The 20,843-nt window shown below is 46.7% G+C and overlaps 1 protein-coding gene across 1 annotated transcript; it reads left to right on the forward strand.

Moving 5' to 3' along the window:
• Window positions 1-1,746: 1,746 nt before the first annotated feature.
• Window positions 1,747-20,448, forward strand: LOC144485970 (uncharacterized). Its single transcript, XM_078204046.1, has 6 exons — window positions 1,747-2,260; window positions 2,834-2,894; window positions 8,690-8,728; window positions 9,474-9,570; window positions 11,200-12,942; window positions 17,865-20,448. Exons 1-5 carry the CDS (start codon window positions 2,126-2,128, stop codon window positions 11,588-11,590), a joined length of 723 nt encoding a protein of 240 aa, XP_078060172.1. The 5' UTR covers window positions 1,747-2,125; the 3' UTR covers window positions 11,591-12,942; window positions 17,865-20,448.
• Window positions 20,449-20,843: the final 395 nt, after the last annotated feature.

Consider the following 20,843-nt stretch of genomic DNA (forward strand, 5'->3'; position numbering starts at 1 on the left):
GTCTAGTATAGCAGTGAATTAGTAGTCTAGCCATCACCTCCCCACAACGTAGATAGTGGACAAGCTTTGGGAAGTCAGGAGGTGAGTTACTCGCCGCAATATTCCTAGCCTCTGACCTGCTCTGGTAGCCATTGTATTTATGTGGCGAGTCCAGTGGAGTTTCTGGTCAATGGTACCCCAAGGATGTTGACAGTGGGGGAATTCAGTGATAGTTACACCATTGAATGTTAAGGGGCGGTGATTAGAGTGTCTCTTATTGGTGATGGTCATTGCCTGGCATTTGTGTGGCACAAATGTTACTGTTAAAAATAATTTCTATCTGAAATCTGCTCCCAGTCCTGGGACAGGGATCACTCGATCTGGGGATCAGTTCTTTCCTGGGATAGAACATAGAACATAGAAAAGCTACAGCACAAACAGGCCCTTCGGCCCACAAGTTGCGCCGAACAATTTCCTTACCTTCTAGTCTCATCCATAACCCTCTATCTTAATAACCTCCATGAACCTATCTAAAAGTCTCTTAAAAGACTCAAGATAACTGAGTGACTGTGAGAAAAGTCTCCAGGTTCAGCTCTTTACAATCTGCACTGCCTCTTTCGCTTCCTTCCTGCCAATGCTTTCTCAGTCTCGGCTGCTTTCACTTCGGGCTCGGCCTTCGATTTAATCTTTTTTTAAAGTCTTTCAACCTGTTATTGCCTTCACAGGAAATTATTTGCTAACTTCTTCACTGCCTTGTTTGATCTTGCTGCTTTCTGATCATTATTGTGGCTGTTGATTTATTGACTGGGGGTTTCTTGTCTGGTGGTTTCTCCATTGACATCTTCTTGATTTGCAAAACATGCATTTAATATCTCATCAACAGCCTTCTCCCACTGTGTAAATCCGGATTTTATCTAATCAGCCCCACTCCTTTCATCACTCCGGCGGCGGCACGGTAGCACAGTGGTTAGCACTGCTGCTTCACAGCTCTAGGATCCTGGGTTCGATTCCTGGCTCGGGTCACTGTCTGTGTGGAGTTTGCACATTGTCTGCGTGGGTTTCCTCCGGGTGCTCCGGTTTCCTCCCACAGTCCAAAGATGTGTGGGTTAGGTTGATTGGCCAGGTTAAAAATTGCCCCTTAGAGTCCTGAGATGCGTAGGTTAGAGGGATTAGCGGGTAAATATGTGGGGGTAGGGCCTGGGTGGGATTGTGGTCGGTGCAGACTCGATGGGCCGAATGGCCTCCTTCCGCACTGTAGGGTTTCTATGATTTCTATGAACTCCCTCACTGTTTATTTATCTGTAAATTTTAGCCTGCTTCTCAATTGTATTTTCTACTTGACACCTGTCTAAGGAAACATTTTCCTCCTATTCTTCATTCCAAACTCTTTGGTTTTCCAATGGAGTCTGGATTTGTTTGCCCCACTTTGCTCTTTATAGGGAATAAAATTCAGACAGATAAACCCAGAGTCTGCTTCCTGTATTAAAGGGGTTCAGACAGAAAAACCCAGAGTCTCGTTCCTGTATTAAAGGGGTTCAGACAGATAAACCCAGAGTCTGTTTGCTGTGTTAAAGGGGTTCAGACAGATAAACCCAGAGTCTGGTTCCTGTATTAAAGGGGTTCAGACAGATCAGCTCATATGAAGAAATGTCATGTTCCAATTGAAATGTCAACTCTGTTTCTTCTGCACTTTCAGTTTTTGTTTCTTGGAAAAGAAGCTGTCACCTGATTTATTGATAGTGGTCGGTTTTTAGGACTGTCCCATTCACTGTGAGACAGGGGGAGAGAGGAATAATGTCCCAGCCTCTGTCAGGAAAAGCCGGGTTAAAAGCTGCTTTTCCCCTGAAGGGATTGGAGTGAAACAACAATCCGAGTGCCGGCTCCCGGGAAACTGTCCAGCCCACACCCGGGGAGAGGGAGCAGAGAGCGGGGATGGTCAGCACCCCCCTATACAATGTGAAGCAGTTGGAAAGCTAGTATAATAAATATTGGAACGTCAACAAATTCAAACAAACTTAATGGACTCTGGACTTTAACTTTGTCTCGTTTGCCACCTCCAGGCTGGACAGCAGTTTATTCAGTGTCTCTGTTTGTGTCCCTCCTGCTCTCAGCGTGGAGTCTCCGAGCTGATCCCTGTGTGTGGGGAATGGATGGAAAGGAGCTGCAGGTACTGTCGGTGTCTCAGAGCCGGGGGGAAAGAGGGGGATCTGGGGGGAACTTTCCTTCATCCTCACCCCCATTCAGCTCTTTATCCGGGAGAATGGATGGAAAGGAGCTGCAGGTACTGTCAGCAAGATATAGAGTGCAGCAGTGGGGGGGAGGGGGGAGGGGGGTGGGGGGGGGGGGAGAGCCTGGGGAAGAGGGTGTTCGGGGGGGAGGGTATTTGGGGGGGGGGGGGGGGGAGCCAGGGGGAGAGGGTGTTGGAGGGGAGCCAGGGGGAGAGGGTGTTGGGGGGGGAGCCAGGGGGAGCGGAGGGAGAGAGCCAGGGGAGGGGGGTGAGAGCCGGGGTGGGGGGAAAGTCAGGGAGGGGGGAAGCCAGGGGAAGGAGAGGAGGGAGGGTGGCTGGGGGCGGGGACACAGTCCATACTGATAGATATAGTCTCCCAGTGAGGCGCTCCTGTCCCTTCCTTCCCATTGCACTGTTCAGTTTTTTCCCAGGAACAGGAGTGTCTCATTCGGACACTGGAGTCTGTCACCAACCCCTCCATGGTCCAGTCCCCTCACTGGTGACAGGCTGCTGTGTCTGTGCTTTTGACCCCAGCTTCCACATGAGAGAGTGTAGCTGGGGAGGCCCATGGAGCAAGGGAAGAGGCAGCAAGAAGATTCTGTTGTCAAGGGTGTTTTCTTGTTGCAGGGAAACAACTTTCACAAACTCCTGCTGCTGCTGCTGCTCAGTGTTGTTGCTGCTGTTTCAGGTAAGAGCTGTGACTGCTGGAACATTTCAGTACTGATCAAAGGGTGGAGGGATCAGGAATACATCTTGCTTTAAGCTGCTGTTGTAGATTTGAATTGTTGTGTTGACTCTTTAAGAGAATGATCATGTGGTCACTGTGTGACATCATCGGGACTTTCCCACACTTTGCCTTAGTCTAGATCCACCCCTTGTACAGTGAACAGCTCTAAATAAACCTACTTGTTGTTTTGCACAAAACCTACACATAGCAACTCATTCTTTTTATCAACATCTAAGCAGCAAACATAACGAGATAAAAAGAAAACTGCTGACCAGTACAGATTTAAAATTTCCAAGGAAAAAAATCGAAGCTGCACTTACCATGGGATTTCAAACTTGGAGGTTTCAGGGAAAACTCAGCAGCAGGTCCCTACCAAGGGGATAATAGGGGATCCAAAACAATCCAAGCATTTCTGGCTGTGGTATTCTTAGAATCATAGATTCCCTACGGAACAGAAGGAGGCTATTTAGCTCATCGAGCCCGCACCAACAACAATCCCACCCAGGCCCTATCCCCGTAACCCCGTACTTACCCTGCTAATCCCCCTGACACGAAGGGACAATTTAACACGGCCAATCCACCTAACCCGCACATCTCTGGACTGTGGGAGGAAACAGGAGCACCCAGTGAAACCCACTTAGACACGGAGAATGTGCAAACTCCACACAGACAGTGACCCGAGATCGGAATTGAACACGGGTCCCTGGCACTCTGAGACAGCAGTGCTAACCACTGTGCCACCGTGCCACCCATTCGACACGCATACAGTCGCAACGAAAACCACAGAGCTTGCCTGACACTTTACAGGTACAAAGTAGAGTCCATGCATTATATTGAAATCGAGGGCTAGTTCTAACTGTTATCGGCTCAATTTAAAAATACACCAATCTAGCTTAACATCAAGGGAAGCTCTGTAAGAAAAGTACATTAAAATGTCTCGCAGAATATTATGGGTTTGGTGAATCTCTGGATGACACCTTTTGAGATTGTTTGGTTTGTGGGTTAAGAAACAAGGCTACCCAGCAGAGATTGCTCACTGAACACACTTTAAGCTTAAAAACAGCATAAGAAATTGCCATCTTGATAGAACTCGCAGCAAAGGATGCTTCACAGTTTGGAGCAGGCATGAGAGCCCAGGTGATGGGTGCCACCCAAAGAAAGTCTACCCAGAAGCAGGCATGTCATCAATGTGCAAAAACAGGCCATTCACAGGCTAGGTGCTGGAGCAAAGATAGTCGATGCAAGAACTGTGGCAAGATGGGTCACGTTGCAAGAGCTTGCTGGAGAAGACCAGTTTTCCCTGAAAAGAATGTTCAGAAGAACCAGGATACATTTAAAAAGAAAAATAAAACAAATTAAAATAACTTTTTTTATTCATTCATGGATTGCGGGCATCGCTGGCTGGGCCAACATTTATTGCCCATCTCCGAAGGCATTTTAAGAGTCAACCACATTGCTGTGGCTCTGGAGTCACATGTAGGCCAGACTAGGAAAGGGTCGGCAGATTTCCTTCCCTCAAGGACATTAGTGAACCAGATGGGTTTTCCCGACAATCGACAGTGGTTTCATGGTCATTAGTAGATTCTTAATTCCAGAAATTTTTTATTAAATTCAAATTTCACCAACTGCCGTGGTGGGATTCGAACCAGGGTCACCAGAACATTACCCTGGGTCTCCGAATTACTAGTCCAGAGACCATATTACTATGTCACTGCCTCCCCTGAATAATAATAACATGGTAGCGAAGAATGACAAAAATAACGAAGCCTCACAACAATCACGAGCTTTCAGAGCACTGCTCCTTCATCAGCGCTCCAAAAGCTCGTGATTCCAAATAAACCTGTTGGACTTTAACCTGGCTTTGTGAGGCTTCTTACTGTGCCCACCCCAGTCCAACGCCGGCATCTCCACATCAAAAACAATGAAGGCACAGTTCAGAAGCCTGATGAAGAATTGAAGTTGAATGTGTTGTCACATAGGTTCTGGCTACTTTCTGAATTAAATGGATAGCCCATCAAAATGGAGATCGACAGAGGCACTGCTGTAGCTGTAATTCCTGAAACCACTTACAGACAGAAATTGAAGCATCCTCCATTGTAGCCAGCAGATATGTGCTGGGATTCTGCCAAACAAAATTCTAAGTTCTCAATGTGTGGAAAAACAGGAGTAGATCCCGCCATCTTTTTGTAGTGTGATTTTCAGAATGAATGTGTGCTGCAGTGCCCTAGCATAATTCACGCTGGAAATCTGTGGCGGGGCCTATTTCTGCTGGAGAGGCCAGCCATGATGTGGAGATGCCGGCGTTGGACTGGGGTAAACACAGTAAGAAGTTTAACAACACCAGGCTAAAGTCCAACAGGTTTATTTGGTAGCAAAAGCCACACAAGCTTTCGAAGCTCTAAGCCCCCCTCGGGGCTTAGAGCTTCGAAAGCTTGTGTGGCTTTTGCTACCAAATAAACCTGTTGGACTTTAACCTGGTGTTGTTAAACTTCTTACGGAGAGGCCAGCACCATGGTGATGAGCAGCCCACTGAGCATGCGCTGATTTGTCAGCACTGAAATCGACGCATGCGCAGTCGCCCACACTGCCGGCCTCCAGATTATTAGCGAGTCCAAATGCTGGCCAGCCTTACAACCCTCCCATCACTGGCCTTCCAACCACCCCCACCCCCCCCTTTCCCCCCCCCCCCATCCCCGCACCCAGATGGCCAGCCCTGATTGCCCTCACTCCCTCCCCCACTAATCCTCTGGCAGAGTGGCAGTGGGTCATTTCCCCCCCCCCCCCACTGATCGCCCTCCCCACTGCTCCTCTGTGGGCAGTGCCAGTTTGCCCCTTGGGCAGTGCCAGCCTGCTTACCTCCGACCTCCTGGGGGTCTCAATAGCCTCTCTTCTCTCCAGCATGGTCGGGCCACCTGTTCCCTGTTGGTAGGGATCAGCAGTAAACCCCACTGGGGGGAACCACTCCTGCAAAGGGGGGAGCACGGAGAGATGCTAGTGTGCCTGGAGAATTCAGTCCCAGGCCAGCTAATCTCCATTTCCATATGATAATCCGCTCCACGCTGATTTCTGGCACAGAACTGTTACATCAAAATATGTAGTCTCGGAGACTTGGGTGCCCAGCGGGAAGTTTACGAAATGGCCCCCACTGATGTCTCCCGAGCAGCACAACGGGCTAAGAGAATCGGCCCCATGATCTTGAGAACTTCTACTAAAGAAGTTGCACCTTTGAGAGGTTACATCATCATCAAGGTAGAGTTGAGTGGGCAAACTGTGGAACTGCCACTCCATGTTGCCCAAGGAAATTTCCAGCTCATTGGTTGACCTTGGCTAGAAAAATTCAAGTTGAATTGGAGTTGTAAACAGATTGGTTGATTCAAAAACAGATCTTTGGCCCGACATGTCCGGGAGGCCAGCGATTCAGGAAGAGTTGGGGGGGGGAGGGAGGGGTCTGTGTGCGCTGACAGATCGCCACATGCACAGTGGCCCACTCAGTGCTATGTTGCTGGCCTCTCAGGTGGGAATAGGATCCGCCTCCTGATTTTTTAGCATGATTCACGCTAAGGCACTCTGATACACAGTGTGGGAGATTCCTTCTGAAAGTCCCGCTGAAAAAACAAGTGGGATTTACTCCAGTTTTTAAGCAAATTCAGCATTTAGAATTTTTTGGGAGAATCCCACCTGCTATTTTTAAATTGAACCACTCATAGATTGAAAAGAGGCTACACACACGCAATCTGACCTAACAAACCACTTTAAGGAAGGGCCATGCACGTAGTTGGACAATAACCTTTAATTTCAAGTGTGGTGAGGCACCTTGGAGTGGGACATGCTGTACTGATAGAAACTGACCCTTGTTGCACTTTATGTGATGTCACATTTCATGTAATTATGTTATGTAATGAAACTTTACAAACCTTACCAATAAAGTAGATGTTTTTGGGAAGGAAGGGTAAGTGGAGGGAGGCAGTTAATGTCTTCAGATTAACCTGTGATGTGAATAATCAGATCTGGACACGCAATAACATTCAGTGACCAAGACCCAATGGGACTTGGATAGAGTCCTGAGCACTGGGTGTCCAGGGACCAAATAGAACGGTCATCAGAGCTGGGAACTGGGTTTTGGGTACTGGGAGGAGGCCGAGTCTAGCCGTATTGTGGAGAGGATCAGGTTAATGAGAGGTGAGAATCCATATTCAGACCATCTGGTGATGCCTCACCCCATACACAGTGTACTTGTCGGTCACTGTCCCCCCCCAACCCGTCCAAAACTCTTTCCACATCCTCGGGTACCCCCTGCCCCACCCCCCAGTCAGTGATTTTTCTCCCAAGGGGAGTTGACCAATAATATCCTGATGTGCAGGGGGCAAACTAATCTTGTCCATCTCTCTGTAACAGGTGAGAGGTTTCTGTTTCAGAAATTCTGCAGCTAATTTCTGGTTTTATTGTGCAACAGTCATGCAGAGGCCTGGACAAATAATTCAGAAAATGAGAGTTCAAATCACAATTGGTTCACTATTGTCCCTTTAGGGAAGGAAACCTGGGCCAGAATTTTTAGTATCTCTAAATTGGGAGAGCTGTGTGACATAGTCACAATCACAGAATCAACCCTACATCCCAGACTCCTCTACACCATCCCTGGGTATGTCCTGTCCCACTGACAGCACAGTCCCATCAGAGTGGGGACACAGTGATATACAGTCAGGAGAGAGTGGCTCCGGGAATCCTCAACATTGACTCTGAACTCGGTTTCACAGCTTCAGGTCAAACATGAGCCTGGAAACCTCCTGCTGATTATCACCGGCTGCCCTCCCTCAGCTGAGGGATCAATACTCCTCCATGTTAAACACCACATGGAAGAAGCACTGAGGGTAACAAGGGCACAGAATGTACTGAGTGGGGAATTCACTGGCCATCACTAAGGGTGTCTCAGTAATACCCCACTGACTGGCTGAGCCCTGAGGACAGAGCTGTCAAACTGGGTGGTGGATGGAGTTAATTTTTTTAAAATACTTTTCCAATTCAATCAAATCAAATCCAATTCAGAGTCTCAACAAGTTGAGACATTTCAGATCCAGGCTGACAAGACAGGGCGAGCGACCAAGCCACCCTGTCCTGGGCCTGATCTACATGAGCCAAGCTGATTGGAGAAGGGGGAGGTTCCTCCTCCAAGACTTGAGCTCATTTGCATCTTAGCCAAAAGGCCGAGATGCCGCTTTTAAAAATTGCTTCATATGAAACATATGAAGCTTCAGTATAACCTAATGACCTCGACCAAGTGCGGCCGACCATGGGCTGCCGACCATACTACACTTGATCTTAGCCAAAAAGGCCGATGGATGGAGTTAATGGTGCTATCAAGCTGCACTCACTCTCCAGAAACGTGCTCCTCTGTCTCCAGATGTTGGGATGCAGGAGGTGGGGATCACAGCACCTCTCAGGCAGCCTTTACAAGACCCAGTGCACTTACCTTGAAAGTGTATCCCAGTAGGCCCAGGATCCTGTGGGGATTCTCTCCACAGTAGGCTGCTGGGAATGATCCTGCTCAGGGGAACTCCAGAAAACTTCCATTCTACCCATCACAGTTAATGCAATCCCGTTGGATTTTTCACTCTGCCGAACCTGTTCCTGATCCTTCCTGATCAGTTTGAGCCGTGTCTCGTTGCTCCCTGGATGTTTTTTCCTAAAACCCGATTAGTCTTTGACCATTTCTGCAGTTTGTGTCACACACAATACTAAACATATGATGTTTTCTTTAGAGCAACCTCCTACAACTGGACCGAACACACCTGTACCAGGTAAATCTGTTTCTAAACTATTGCATGTGTTTTCAGCTCTTACAGCTCATTACATGCTGGATAGACAGCGAATAACATTGGAAGATTTGAAATGCTGTGTGATATTTTACCGAAGAATGATTGTGTGAGAATGAGTGGTGTGAGTCACTGTTACCTGTAACTGGTCCTGAAACTACCGGAAATTGTTATTCTGTTTGAGTCTCACGTTCCTGTCCCTCAGATACAGAACTGTGAGGATTCCTGCTTCCCACTAGCATTAGTGTTTCTGGAATTCTGTGTGGAAAGTCTCGGTACAATTATACCCAAATCCACCTGTTGGGAATCTGATGGGATTGGATGTAACACTGGGTGAAGTCAGTGGAGAGAAATATTTACCCGAGTGTAAACCAGCGTCTCCCAAATCCTGTGGCCTTCTCAATCAGCAAATTATTTCAAAATTCCTGTTCTATTTCAGCGTGCTGTTGGGTTGAATTGAAGGGAAGCTGCTGCTGCTCAGTGTCCAGTTATCTCTATTGGAAAGCATGTATCGATCACATTGTGGGGCAGTGTGTGTGTGCAAGGAGCTGTGGGGTGACCTGGTGTGTGTGTGATTATCAGTGTCTAACCTCCCACATCCCTCCAGGACTAGAATTAACCAGGGATCTGTCTGTACTGGGGATGGTTCTGAAACACTCGGTGCTGAAGGTCTCTGCTGTTAGTATTGTGAGTGTGTCCCAGTCTGTTAATGGCTTCATTCTGTCTCTAGGTCCTGGACTTTCTGTTGGCGAAATCATTGGAATTCTTTCTTTTATTTTTTTTGTTGGTGTAATCGTGGCTGTCATAATGCGAACTGTGCTAAGTTGGTGAGTTTTATTGGTCCCATTGTTAATTCTGGTTTTGGAAGTAAATCCAAGTAGGCCAAGTATTCTATGGGGATTCTCTCCACGGGGGGATGGAGGCTGCTGGGAATGATCCTAGTAAGAAGTCTCACAACACCAGGTTAAAGTCCAACAAGTTTATTTGGTAGCACAAGCTTTCAGAGTGTCGCTCCTTCTTCAGATGAGTCCTGAAGAAGGAGCGACATTCCGAAAGCTTGTGCTACCAAATAAACCTGTTGGACTTTAACCTGGTGTTGTGAGACTTCTTACTGTACTTACCCCAGTCCAACGCCGGCATCTCCACATCATGGGAATGATCCTGCTCAGGGAAACTCTGGAAAACCTCCATTCTACCCATCACAATTAATGCTGTTGGATTTTTCACTCTGCCGACCCTGTTCCTGATCCTTCCTGATCAGTTTGAGCCGAGTCTCGTTCCTCCCTGGATGTTTTTTCCTAAAACCCGATAGAGTCTTCGACCATTTCTGCAGTTTGTGTCACACACAATACTAAACATATGATGTTTTCTTCAGAACACCTGTAATATTGAGTTGAGCTGTCATTTTTCTGTTTGCCTGCTGCTTCAGTCAGCACAGCTCCTGTGGAGTGTCCAGCTCTTGCCCGTTGCCTCCCCTCTAAGCCTCCTCTCCTCTACACTCTGTGCTCCATCACCGTGCAGCTCTTGTGACCCATTTTCCCGCTGCCATTGGTGCCCAAGATGCTGAGTATTATTTAATCTGTCTGTGCTGGTTGGGAATATAAGCTGTGAGGAGAACACAGAGAAACTGCAAGGTGATATAGTTAGGTGAGTGGGCAATAAGCGACAGAGTGAAATGTGGAGTTATTCATTTTGGTAACAAGAATAAAAAAGCAAAACGTTACTTAGAAGTGAGAAACCTCTAAATATTGATATTCAGAGCCTAGCGTGTATCTGGACAAGAAACACAAAGCTAGCTGGCAGGAACAGCAAATGCACATTGGCCTATTTTGCAAGAGGATTGTAGAACAAGCATAAGGAAGTGATACAAATGAATGAAGCTTTGATGAGACCACATCTGGACATCTCGGCTGAGCTTAGTTCTTTGTATTGCAGGAAAGTTACACTTGCATTGGAGGCAGCACAGCAAAGGTTCACTGGATTGATCCCTGGAATGAGAAGATAGTCCTAGAATAAGAGGTGGAATACATTGAGTTTATATTTTGTGGAGTTGATCAGAATGAGAGGTGGGCCCATTGAGACAAACAAGATATTGAAGAGGCTGAAAGAAATAGACACTATGAGGTTGTTTACCCTGGCTGGAGAATCTAGTGTATGGGGCTATCATCTCAAGATAAGGGACCAATCATTTAGGGCTGAAATGAGAGATTTGTTCATGCAGAGATTTGTGAATTTCTGGAATTCTCTACTCCAAATAGTTGTGGACACTCTTTGTTGCATTTATTTAGGCTGAGAGATTTTCCAACCAAAGGGAATGGGGGGATATAGGGAGTGGGTGGAAAGTGAGGCTTGGTTGGAGGATCAGTGGGATCATATTGATAGCACAGTCGGGCTGAAGGGCTGAATAACCTATTGTTTTAATGTAACTTTCAATCTGCTATTTTCCTGTCTCCCAGGTATTTTGTTTGCAATCAAAATGAAGCGTCTAATGGTGACCCTTTGAGAGAGGTGACCTGTTCAGGTGAAGCACGGGGCCTTCTGACAACAGCACCTCAGCATCAGGATGGAGCAGCTGGAGAACAAAACCTTCTGGAGAACGGGACTGTCAAGCACTGCACTGAGCCTGGGTCAGAGGGGGAAAAATCAGTCCAGTATTGCGGTTATCAAGTGATTCCTGATGGAAAGTTTGAGCTCAGGATTGGGATGAGCAATCATATTCCACTCTGCTGCTCAGAAGGATGTGCGCAGAATTTCAGTAAAGATCAGCTTCCAACCAAAGGGTTGTTATTTAGGAGCCTCATGCATAAATTCCTTCAACATATTTGCCATTTCTACAATACGCATTGACAGAAAACAAAAAAACATTTGGCAACTTTTCAGTTGTTGGATGAACTTTAACAGGAAGAGGATGTGGCCATTCAGCCCCTCATGCCTCCAACTCCATTGAATCAAATGATAATTCATCTTCGCCTTGAAGAAGGGAAAGGGTTAATGTTTTTGTACTCAATGTATTTTGTACCTAAAAGGTTGAACTTTGTACCTGGAATGTATCACAAACATATCATTTCCTTGTGGCAAGTCACCCCTTTTTTATATTGCTCCTGGTAGTAGCATAAGCCATTTGTTCATGTCTTTCATGTTACTTTTAGTATAAGCCATTTGTTCATGGTTCACTCGCTTGTTTATATCATTCGGATAAAACAGACAGTTGAATATAGATGTTAGGAGGCTTTCCCGTGGGCTTGTCTGTGATTTAAGCAGAGGATGCAGCCACCAAATGGTAGAGTGCGAGAATGGCCGTTTGAAGGAAAACTCCCACTGGGACAGTCACTCAGTCACTTCAAAGGAAACGCTGCGGGAAGAGCAGGGGACCAGAGGTGACACCTTGACTGCAACGACCAGAAGAATTGTGCTTTATGACCCAAGGATACCAGATGGTCTCTAACCATGATCCAAAGACTATCAGAAGCTGTTAAAGGAACTATAATTTACGATCAAGGACTGTTAACTGGACTTTGCTTTATGGCTTGTATTGGGAACCCTGATGTATAAATATCCATGTTTCTTGTGTTCAGAGAGAACTTTGGCTTCCGCTTTCAAGGGGTCAGGTTCTCCCATAAGCTTATGAGAATAAACCCTGACTGTATTTTTGACTCATACCAGCTTACAGAGGTATATTTTCCGACTTCAGTTTTGGTGCCGAAACCCGGGAGAACCCCGGATCTGTTTGTGGGACTCTGTTTGCAGGCTCAGGTTGAATGGCCACAACCTGGGTACTGGAATAGAGTTCTGAACCTAATAGGGTGAGTCAAACTACAGTGGGGTAAGCATATGTGATGAGAGAGTGTGAGTGTGAAAGACGTCTGAACTGAACATATACGGACAAGGAGGCATTTGTCTTTTATACCCAGCCTTAGACCAAAAGTTAAGAGGGGAAATCCCCACGCTGAGGTCAGGATTTTGAAGTGGGTATAGAGACTGGAGAAAGGTTGCCTGAGATGTGATGTTCAGACGTGAGTGAGAAAGAAACTGTCTTTGTGAGAGAGAGACTGTCTAAGTGATCACCGGAGTAGAAGCCGGCTTAATAGTGTAAGCGGTGGTACGGAGGGATTTGATCGCCCCTGACAGGTATCACCTGACTCCGATAAGAGCAGCCTAGGAGTGGGAGAGTGAAAAGGGGGAATAGAAGACTCCAGGTGGTGAGTATAAAACTTGTCTATATTATGGCGGGATCACAAGGACAGTGGGGGCCCCCGGGCTCCCTGATAAATGAATATATGTCTGAGAGGGATAAACTTATTAAACAAATGAGAAAAGGGGGGTGGGACCTGTTTCGCCCGCTAGACCAACAACGGGAATGGTTGGAAAAAGAAAAGAAAGACAGAACTAAGAAAATTGGAGTTCTCTTGGTTCACCAATTAACCAGATTAATTGAACAGGTCTCAGTCTCGGGTAAGAACTGGGCTGACGACAAAGCAAAAATCAAATTGTTGGAATCACGCATTAGAGAATTAGAAAAGAGAAACCAAAGTTTGGAGGACCCCGGTTGGGGATCCTTGCCTCCCTATAGGATGGCCATAAAACCCACAGCACCCGTAGGAGACTTCAACCCCGATGAGGAAGAGGTCTATGATCTTGCTCCTATAACTCGGGGCGGGACATTGCAGAACCCCGTTGCCCGATACCACCCCTTTACCCCAGGAGAAAGACAACAAGTTTTGGCTTCCCTGGGAAAGCTCCAGCCTCGGAGTAACAATAGCAAATTTTGGGCAGAACTGGATACCATTTGGGTTGGACATCAGTTACACTTGCGGGATATACACCAGTTGGTACGGGCCGCTTGCCCACAAGATAAGTGGAGACTAATGGGTGACGGAGCGGGCCAGGTTAACGCTGCCGACCAAGCTCGGTTGGATTACCGAAGCGGAAGGTGGACGTACACAACAGCGACAAACGCCGAGATCGAGGAAATGATTGAACCATTTACTCGGTTTAAGGCGGAAGTCCAACGAGTCTTGGGCAACACACCAACCAACTGGTCCAAAATTACTAATACTAAGCAACAAAGGGGTGAAGGAGCCTCTGAATTTGGGGAACGACTCTTTAGAGTATATCAAGAATGTTCAGGAGTTCCCGACACTGCCGAACAGATAGAGCCTTTTTACAAGCATTTAAAGATGGGCTGTCGCCAGCTCACCAAAAAATCCTTAAAATGGGAATTCTCAGTACCCGGGGCTATGATGAGTTAGTAGAATGGGCATCTGGAATTAAAGACGAATCAGATGAAAAACCCTACCCAAGAATAAAACAGGAAACTGTTAGTGCAAATGGTAAAGGAATTAAACCAAATAAAACATGCCACAATTGTGGTAAGCCAGGCCACTTTGTCAGAGATTGTAGGGCTCCAAAGGGGGGTAGAAGGAAGGGCCTTACTTGCCAATTTTGCAGTAAGGATGGCCACACAGAGGCCACTTGTTGGAGTAAACACGGACGACCTAGTCAGGCTTCCCCCGCCGTCACGGAAGGGGTCAACTGACAAGGGGCAGCCCCCACGAGTTTGGGTAAGAAGGAGGGTAGAATCTACGTGTCTGCACTAGTAGGGGGCCGACAATGTGAAATGCTGGTGGACACGGGAGCCTCCATATCTATCACTGACCTACCCTTACCCATCACTAATAAAATGATTTATGTAAGAGGAATTAACGGACAGAAGACCCCTGCCTACTTAAGTGAAACCACCCTAGTAGAAATTAATAACCTGTATATCCCTATGCAATTTTATGTATGTAAAAATAATGAAGGAACTATTATGGGAAATGACCTGATGAAAGAATACGAAGTTTTAATAGATTGTGGGAAGGGCAAATTAATTTGGCCCCGTCCTGACGGGAGAAAGGACAGGGTAGGAACCTATGGAAACTATTTAGGAATCATCCATGCCGCATCTGTAACAGGACGCGACTGGCAGTTAGAAGATAATGAATTTGGCGCCATCTGCGCCTCTGTCCCAGGGGTCTGGGCAAAAACTAAACTAGATACCGGGCTAATTAAGATTGAACCTATAATAGTGGAAGGTCCTGAGCATAAACCTCACCGACAATATCCGATTAAGCCCGAAGCCAAGAAGGCAGTTGAGGAAATTGTGAAGGGATTGGTGGAAAGGGGGATCCTGCGGGAGGCTACTAGTACCACTAACTCCCCTACTTGGCCAGTGTCCAAACCGGATGGGAGTTACCGATTAACCATTGATTATACCGCTTTAAATAAAGTAACTCCTAAACTACATCCCATTGTGGCCAGCCCCTCCACTATCCTAAATGGATTGTCACCATCCCATGAGATTTTTACGGTATTAGACATTGCCAATGGGTTTTGGTCCATCCCGTTGGATTTTGATTCACAGGATAAATTTGCTTTTACAGTAGGTGATAAGCAGTGTACATGGACTCGGCTCCCTCAGGGATTCCATAACAGCCCGGCCATATTTCACCGAGTAATGAGTAAGGTACTGGAACAAGTGGAGCTCCCGGAAGGGAGCACAATTTTACAGTATGTAGATGACATTTTGATAGCCTCTGAAACTAAAGTGGGACATCAGACAGCATTATATTCGGTCTTGAAGCACTTAAAAGATCGAGGATTAAAGGTAAACCCAAAAAAGGCCCAAATAGGAAAACTACAGGTATTATATTTGGGACATTTAATATCCAAAGGGACCAAGGAAATGCCCATAGACAGGAAAACGGCAATGCAACAAATGCCGAGGCCAGTAACTGTCCGAGGGGTAAGAAAGGTTTTAGGATTGTTTAATTACAGCCGTAACTTCATACCAGAATATGCTAAATTAGTTGAGCCAATCCAAAGGCTATTAAAAGGGGGGAAACCCGCTTTGGAAGCTGTGGAGTGGGGATTAGAACAGGACGAGGCATATAGTAAATTAAAGGTAGGATTAATGTTGGCTCCGGGACTTGGGTTACCAGATGCTAGTAAGGATTTCCATATCTATTGTAACAATGAAGGAGGATTTTATTCGGCGGTAGTGACCCAAGTCCATGGGGATAAACAGCGGCCGGTGGGTTATTATTCCACCGCGGAGGGCCCCGTAGTAACTGGGTTACCCAGATGTATAGCTGCACTGGATTGTGCAGCTTGGGCAGTACAAGTCAGTGAGCCCATTATAATGACAGGAAATATAGTCTTGCACACCAAACATACCTTGGTGGAAATGTTAAACACAGGGAAATTGCGATCTGTCTCGAATATGAGAAGGGCGAAGTGGGAGGCAGTACTTCTTCCCCCCACTAAGTCCATCATCATCATACGAGACATGAAAGAGAACCCCGCCGAAGGAATGTTAGGTGAAGGGAAACCACACACGTGCGGCAACGTAGATGAGGAGATAGAGGAAAATAGGATAAGGGATGTGCCCTTAGAGGCACCGGAGGAGACCCTGTTTGTGGATGGGTCACGGAAATATGTAGACGGGTCACCACGAACGGGATGGGCGGTGGTAAACGCGAGCTTACAAGTGGTCCGAGCAGGAAGGATAGAGGGAGGTATGTCAGCACAAGTGGCCGAACTGGTGGCCCTGACCCAGGCTTTTACTGAGGCAGCAGGAAAAAGGGTCAACATTTACACTGACAGTAGATATGCATTTGGAATTGTACATGACTATATGACCGTTTGGGGACGAAGGGGATTCATTACAACAGGAGGCACTCCAGTTAAGCATGGACAGATAATTGGAGCCTTACTGGATGCCAGTGAGCTCCCATTGGAAGCCGCGGTATTGAAGGTAAAGGCACACCAAAAGGAACCAGATAAGCAAAGCCCTGAATGGTATATTTTTAAGGGAAACCAGACGGCCGACAAAGCGGCACAATCAGCTTTAGAAACAAAAGTGCAAGCCGTGTCGGCTGTCTCGGTTGAAGCTGAACCCCCGATAGATATATCCCAGTTACATGCTGACACACCTGAAGAAGAGCACGTAAGGTGGAAAGCTCAAGGAGCTACGCCTGATGAAAAGGGTGTATGGAGACTACATGATAGAGTTCTAGCGCCAGAATGTATCCAGCACACCCTGATGCAGTTACATCATGGACTGGCACATGTGGGAAGGGATGCCATGACGACCAGTATAGGGAAAGAGTGGTGGTGGAAAGGAATGGGACGGGACATTGCACGATATTGCCATCGGTGTGTAACCTGTGCCCAGTATAATCCAGGGAGGCCTGTCAAGATTAGGATCGGGCACCAGCCTCGCCCTAAGGGTCCCTGGGAACATCTACAAATTGATTTCACAGGACCGCTTCCTCAGTCGCACGGAAAAACCTACTGCTTGGTGATAATTGACCAGTTCACCAGATGGGTAGAGGCGTTCCCGACTAAAAATTGTTCAGCCACTACTGTAGCAAGAATATTAGCTGAGGAAGTTATCCCAAGATGGGGGGTACCGTTACAAATAGACTCTGATCAGGGCACCCACTTCACGGGAAGGGTGGTAAAAACCATTTGTCAACTTATGGGGATAAAACAGAAATTTCACATACCCTACCATCCTCAAAGTTCGGGAATGGTGGAGCGTATGAATAGAACACTCAAGACCTCCCTAGCTAAGGCTATGCAGGACTCAGGAAAGGGATGGACCGAGGTGTTACCCATTATATTAATGAAGCTTAGAGCCACTACGAATCGAACCACTGGGTTAACACCATATGAGTTAATGACCGGAAGGGCTATGCAACTGCCCGAATCCATTATTACCGGTGGGGCGGATGTAGGCCCATTACGGGATAGAATTAGACGATATATTTTAGAATTAAGCGCCCAACTGAAGGATATGCGAAAAGCAGTAAGGGAAAACCAAGTAGCGAAGGATGAGCAAAATAAGCTAGAACAGACTCCTGAGGTACCCCCGGCGGGCAGCAAGGTTATGGTGAAGACGTTACCTGGGAAACCTGGGTTCGCCCCCAAATGGAATGGCCCCTATGAGGTCATAATTAGTGGCGATACTTGTACCTGTGTGGATATGCAGGGCAGGGGTGTCTGGAAACATTGGACTCAATTAAAAGAATATACCAGTGCCAAATGCAAAAAATTATGTAATGTGCTCAATTCACAGATACGCGAGACGGTTGACCTCCAAGCAAGCTGAACGGGTTCGCGGGCAGTGGCGCGCGGGCGGTATAGCCTTTGGACCATTGTATAACAATCGCGCGGGTTATTAGTTAAGTGATAGGATGGTTTTCTTGCTGCTTCTCACGACCCTTGCCCTGCTAGTTGCGGAGGGGAAGTGTAGGTGGAATTGTGTAGACTTGGGGACAGAGCATCGCAAGCATCTCTGTAACGATGAGTCTGTCTATTGTAACCTTTCAACACATGGAATAGGTCCCTGGGAGGTTACCCGTAGGGACCACTGCTCGGGATTTCTTAACCATACCATGTCGCTAACTCTGTTGGAGGGGCAAGGTGATTGGGGTCTCCCATGCAATGTAACTTGGTGTATCTGGAATTTTCGGTGTTTGGCTGAAGGACTGGGATTAACCTGTACCCGGCATCAACGGAAGGCTCGGGAGGATGAGTACAGTAACACGAGATTTGGCCGATCCAAGCGCTCATTGTACCAATCCTCTAAAATCAGGCCCCATCCTGTGAACACTTTCATGTATATGTCTCACTTATATGCATTACAGTCAAATTTGAGCAAGTGCTGGGTCTGCTCACACATTCCCACGCACGGAGGAAAGGGGGGAAGTCCTTTATTCCCTATCCCTTTGTCAACTCCGGATATGGTGGAGTGGGTTTTGAATCAGAATGGAACCCAGAAAGGGAGAAGGAAAGTCGTATTTAAAACCCCATCAGGTACTACTATGCAAGGTACTTTCAATGTCAGCGACAGCGATGCTGTTTCGGGGTTAGAAGGCGGAGGATGCACTCTATCAGCCTTTACGAACCATTACCAGCCTAGCTATGATAGATCAGATTCCCCACCCCACTTCGTTGTGGAAAATCGACAAGGGGGATCTATCTGCCTGGTAAGGAATGGAACCATACCTGTAGGCCATAGCTACTGTACCCAGCAGATTAATGTCACCAGTGGTGCCTGGCTTTTGGTGCAACAGATTACAGTCCATTGCCCCACTGCTGACGTCCCGGTCAGCCTCTCCTCTACTTATCTGAACAGCATGACTGCATATAATGGTACCTATTTTGTTTGCGGGAACAATGCCTACCCATGGCTTCCTTGGGATTGGGCAGGATCATGTTATTTGGCATATGTGGTACCCTATATTCACCATTACACCGACTTACGGGACCACCCCGAGATACACCTGCTTAGGACTAAGCGTGCCATTACTGAGACAGAACAGTTCTTCATGATAGCTTTCCCACTTTACGGGACAGCAAAAGCAGCTCAGGAACTTATACATATGGCCTCGACCTTAGAGAGAGTTGCGAATGAAACTAGAGACGGGTTTGAGGAGGTGAGCACTGCCATCTCTGAAGTATCAGCCGAAGTTGTAGCTATCCGGACTGTTGCTTTACAGAACCGATTAGCACTCGATTATGTATTGGCTGCTCAGGGAGGAGCGTGCGCTGTAATTGGATCTGAATGCTGCACATATATCCCAGATGGTTCGGAAAATATAACTCGTTTAGCAGATCATATCAAACGAGTGGCGATGACAATACAAGGTGAAGGGAGCCAATATCATAATTATAACCCTCCGGGATGGCTGGGGCAATGGTTTGGGTCGTGGGGATCATACTTGATGCATGGGTTAATTGTATTAATTGTCATTGTTATCGCATGTTGTATTTGTATGACATTATTGAACGCCTGTTGTAAAACGGTAACAGCCCGGATTATGCCAAGTGCAAGTGTGCAGGCAGAAAGGGCAGACTTCCTGACAAAGGGGGTAGGCCCATATGCTAGTAACATTTGGCTCTAAATTGGTCATGGGGCCATGTTTGCACTTGGCCTATGACCAAAGGGGGGATTGAAGAAGGGAAAGGGTTAATGTTTTTGTACTCAATGTATTTTGTACCTAAAAGGTTGAACTTTGTACCTGGAATGTATCACAAACATATCATTTCCTTGTGGCAAGTCACCCCTTTTTTATATTGCTCCTGGTAGTAGCATAAGCCATTTGTTCATGTCTTTCATGTTACTTTTAGTATAAGCCATTTGTTCATGGTTCACTCGCTTGTTTATATCATTCGGATAAAACAGACAGTTGAATATAGATGTTAGGAGGCTTTCCCGTGGGCTTGTCTGTGATTTAAGCAGAGGATGCAGCCACCAAATGGTAGAGTGCGAGAATGGCCGTTTGAAGGAGAACTCCCACTGGGACAGTCACTCAGTCACTTCAAAGGAAACGCTGCGGGAAGAGCAGGGGACCAGAGGTGACACCTTGACTGCAACGACCAGAAGAATTGTGCTTTATGACCCAAGGATACCAGATGGTCTCTAACCATGATCCAAAGACTATCAGAAGCTGTTAAAGGAACTATAATTTACGATCAAGGACTGTTAACTGGACTTTGCTTTATGGCTTGTATTGGGAACCCTGATGTATAAATATCCATGTTTCTTGTGTTCAGAGAGAACTTTGGCTTCCGCTTTCAAGGGGTCAGGTTCTCCCATAAGCTTATGAGAATAAACCCTGACTGTATTTTTGACTCATACCAGCTAACAGAGGGATATTTTCCGACTTCAGCCTCTGCTTCATGGGTTCCAACCTAGCCAATTACCACTTCATCAGTAAAGTGATGGAAGAGGTCATTGACAGTGCTATCAAGCAGGACGTGTCCAGCAATAATCTGTTCAGTGGTGACCAATTTGAGTTTCGCCAGGGTCACTCAGCTCCTGACCTCATTCCAGCCTTGGTTCAAACATACGTGAAAGAGCTGAATTCCAGAGGTGAGATGAGAGTGAAAGCCCTTGACATCAAAGCTGCATTCAACCAAGTGTGGCATCAACGAGCCCTTGCAAAAGTATCACTGAGTATCAGGAGGCAAACTCACCGTTGGTTGGACTCATATCTGGCACATAGAAAGGTGGTTTCGGTTGTGGGGGGGTTAGCCATCTTTAGCTCCA

The sequence above is a fragment of the Mustelus asterias genome, unplaced genomic scaffold, assembly GCF_964213995.1.
Source record: "Mustelus asterias unplaced genomic scaffold, sMusAst1.hap1.1 HAP1_SCAFFOLD_257, whole genome shotgun sequence".
Classification (NCBI taxonomy): Eukaryota; Metazoa; Chordata; class Chondrichthyes; order Carcharhiniformes; family Triakidae; genus Mustelus; species Mustelus asterias.